Here is a 4326-nt window from a genome sequence, read left to right as displayed (position 1 = left end):
GACATTTATTTGGGTGATTTTTAGTTGTGTTCGACTTATGATTCCTTTTATAGATTTTACTCTTAGATATTAAAACATCGAATGCATATACTTCATTTGATTTTACTCTTTTTGGTTTGATTTTCTTTTTTATATCAAATTGGTTACTAGTGGGATATTGGAAATGCTTTTATCATCTGGTTTGTTGGAGGCTATTCGCCTTCAACCCTCTACTACACCATACTCACTAATTTGGACAGTAGCTAGTGTTTGAATTGTTCGTCAAGTAAATGAGCCGAACACAAATCTTTTGTTCAATCATGTTAGGCTCATTTTAACTCAAAATACAAAAATTATGTATATTATTTATATTAATATATTAAATATATTTATATTTAAGTTTAAATCACAACTCTTGTGATCATTTAATTTTGTTTTCTATTGGATAAAATTGATGCATGTTCAAATCCAACACCAAACATCTATTTTTCTAATCAATTTTATCGAACCAATTTTGAGCCAAATACAACCTGAACACGAACAAGAATCTGTAAATCAAGTCGAATACGACCAAACTAGTCACAAGTAATTTCAAACACGATCCAACTTTGAATGAGCCGAACACGTGTCAAGCCCATGCTCATCAAGCTGGGCTCATTTACCTCCTTGGAATGAAAACCATATTTTGTATTTTGGAGCTATGATGTTCACCAACATGCTAAGAGAACCAACCAGAGTTTCAGTTTGGTGCATTCTTGAGTTAATTTTGCATAAACTTAAATATTCATTTGACACCCCACAAGAATTGCAATGATAGTTACCAAGAAGAAATATTAATAAATATAAAAACTTAGCAAAACATAACAATTATTTAAAAAAAAAGAAAATATGTAAAATATAAAAAGGCGGCATCATGAAATTACAATAAGCCAGTTTGGTAACAAGCATTTCAATAAAGAGTCTACAGATAATGACTGATGGATCAAATTCTTCCCCCTAATCATGAATCAATCCATAGTCCCACAAGAAAGCAATATGATACTACACATCACAACCAAAAGAACAAATTTTTTTCCTTTTTTTAAAAGTAATCAGCTAAAAATTGCTGAAAAATGTAATTTCTGGTTCAATTTAGATTTCATTCTCCAAAAGCTCAGCCCAATGAGATCACTGACTTCCACCGCCAAAGAGGTAGCCCAGAGATGAACCACCGCCTGGAGCTGCATGCACCTTGGTTGAAGGTCGGTCCTGCAAAGTCAAATATTTATATATGTCAATTACATGCTTCCTCTGCGGGGTTGAAAACAAAATTAATAGAAAAATGTAGGATTTGGATTGAGAGAGATACATACAGTAATGAAATTTCCATTGTTCTGACCGTCTGCTCGGAAGTAATTGTTTGTGAGATTTCCCAGCATGCCGGCGGGAATCTGCTTGGTGTCATCAATGGGAGATGGATTTGGATTCCGAGCAGGGTTTGGGTTGTTGGCGGCGGATTTGGCAGGCTCGTCGCCGCCAAAAAGGTAGCCCAAGGAGCTCTGCCCTCCGCCGCTGCTGACTCCTCGACCCATTCTCACGTGACCGGATGCCTGCTGTGTTACCTGAAGGAGTTTTGAAGGTCAGCTTAGGATTTGATAATCTAACATTCTGTTAATTATGTGGATTATATCTCTAATAACTCTGACATTGGCCTACATCTAATTTGTTAACTTCAGTTTTTCTAATGAATCTTTAGTATGCTTTACAATTTTGTTCGTTTTGATCATTTAATGCAAAACTTACCTACTTGAGAACTGTTTAGCAGCATCAATAAATTAAAGGGGAACATACATGCAAACCAACAAATTCCTAAGTATTTATATATCTAACAGACTAACACCTCAACTTTACTTTTTACATTTAAGCTACCTAAATCTCTCATATTATATAAGAAATGCCATTATTTTGAATTTAAAAATGTGAAATACAACGTTTCATGCATAGGTAAGGTGGCATATATGTAAAAATTGAAGTTTAGATGTAAGAAATGTAATTACATAAAATTGAGTGATATGTATGTAAATCTTCCTAAATTTAATGCTCATTAATAATCATTAAATCAATACGATCACATTACAATGCATGTAAAAAACTTAAGTATTTTTTTTAAAATAAATTGATTTATTTTGAAAATGATAAATATGTATTGTTTCAAATCAAAAAAAAAAAAACAAAAAAAAAACAAAATAGAGAACCCAAAAAAAAAAAAAACAAAAAAAAACAAAATAGAGAACAAAAAATAAAAGCGATCCCAAACAGCCCCTACATAAATGATAACACAAAATATTCTAATTGGCAAGATGATACATCAGACAGCCTGCTGAAAATAATCTCAAACAATAGGTCAGAGCACTTCCATACTATTGCAACAAGTACTACCCTAAATTAACAGATCCTCCTAACCTAAGAAAGAGCAATCAACTAAAAAATCAATCTTCCATCATACAGGGTAACAGAACAGGTCTTATATGCAGATTAAATCCTATCATCTGTATATCTATATCTTCACTATACCTTTTGACACATATTTTTTCAATTTATTGCAAACTAAATCCATTCCACTAGTATCTGATCATATGCCTTTCTAACAAAAGAAAATCATCCGAATTTCTTTTATTGCTTTTTATATTTACATCAATTTAACAAAAAAATACCTCCATATTAATTCTTTTTCGCATAAAAACCCAATTAATTCTTCAACACCAATATCATTATTCGCAATTTAAGTTTCATCAACCTCCCCAGCTAATGCTGTTTTATATCTATCATAAGTTTGACTCTCATATCGCTACCACAGTCCTGAACGTGTTCTTCGTTTTTCATACTATTCAAAATACTTTTTCCGCATGAATTTAACACATAAATTTTTAGGATTTCAGTAAAAAACACTTATAAAATATATTGCAAAAATATCTCTCATGATTCACCAATACTAAATAAACAACTCGATCCAAATCCAGACCCTCTTCAACTTTGAGCATTTTTCTATCAAAGCTAACTTATCTTTAATTTTGTAGTCAATCTATAATATGCTTCCTAATTTTGTTCATTTAGCTCTTCCTTCAAAACTTTGCCAATTCTACAATTAACTAGTTGTGTTGGAGAAGTAAAAGCATAAAGGGAATAAATTATGAACAAATTTAACTGTGTATATACTTACACGTTGGGCTTATTTGGGATCAATTTTGTTAGTATTTTTCCTTTTGTTTTAAAAACATGTTTGTGTACTGTGATTTTACATGCTTTTATTTGTTATTTCAAAAATAAATTAAAATATTATTAAATCAAATGCTTTTAAAAATAATCATACTGCAATTAATAGAATTAATAGTACTTACTCATTTCCTTTCCTTTTCAGATATTTCTTAGTTTTTGTAATTCATTGTTCATGTATTTCCTAGTTTATGTCTTTACTATTCTATAACTCTTGTATTTTGTATTTATACCCTTTTTAATATCAATACTGTTGAATTTCAACAATAATCAAATAACTAAACATGTTTTATTTCAAATCAAAATATAAAAAAAATATAAACAAAATAAAAAATAAGAATGATCCCAAACGGTCCCCGAGTAAATGAAAATACATGATACTCTTATTGACCAAATTAGACTAGTCCCATAGCTACTACAAATCATGTCAAGCAAAAGATTGTTACATTCATCCTTAGTAATATAAGAGAAAACCAAGCTAATTAAATTGTTTATTAAGAACAAAGGATTCAAAGCTAAATGGCATACTCTACAATATGGCAATAGATCAATCTACCATCTGCAACTAGGAAACATCTAAGGTCTGATAATACTCAAAATTAAATAGTACAGGAACCCCATTTGAGGCTAGTTGCCCATCTCAACTCAATTATAGCACATCAAACAACTGTAGTGGGAATGAAAAAGATTGAACCATAGGATATTAGAGAACAATCTCTATATCCTAAATTCCTATATCCTGGTAACCAGCAAAAGGAAAATAAGCTAATTAAAGTATTGAAGACAAATAAGTTTAAGCTGATTGATATCTGTCCACCAGAACATATTCGATAAATCTTCCATCCACAATCAGGCTAGGAAGATTAAAATGTGCTGATCAAATTCAAAGCTAACCGCCCATCTCAACTCATTCATACAGTATCACGGTGATTGCAACGAGAAAGTTAAAGATTGATACAGAAGGAAACTAGTGAACAGGCTATGCATGACCATGAAGCTAAATAGAACAAATCAAAAAGTGATCTAAATGGTAGTCTTTTAATTCAGATCAAAGTCGATATCCCTTAAAATTTCAGAGGATATGCCAAATAACCC

General features: G+C 31.2%; 1 protein-coding gene across 2 annotated transcripts in view; it reads right to left on the bottom strand.

The window, feature by feature from the left end:
* Positions 1-898: 898 nt before the first annotated feature.
* The window catches only part of LOC110019551 (protein SPIRAL1-like 2), a 14843-nt gene continuing 11415 nt past the window's right edge, over positions 899-4326 (bottom strand). For both annotated transcript variants that reach the window (XM_020717259.1, XM_020717260.1), the window contains exons 2-3: positions 1332-1580; positions 899-1227 (exon numbers count right to left, since the gene is read on the bottom strand). In XM_020717259.1, the coding sequence (XP_020572918.1) occupies positions 1147-1227; positions 1332-1550 (300 nt within the window). In that variant the 5' untranslated portion in view covers positions 1551-1580 and the 3' untranslated portion in view covers positions 899-1146. The remainder of the gene's footprint in view (positions 1228-1331; positions 1581-4326) is intronic.

Source organism: Phalaenopsis equestris, unplaced genomic scaffold (genome assembly GCF_001263595.1).
Source record: "Phalaenopsis equestris unplaced genomic scaffold, ASM126359v1 Scaffold000061, whole genome shotgun sequence".
NCBI classification, from domain to species: Eukaryota; Viridiplantae; Streptophyta; class Magnoliopsida; order Asparagales; family Orchidaceae; genus Phalaenopsis; species Phalaenopsis equestris.
This window is presented reverse-complemented; position numbering and strand designations above follow the sequence as displayed.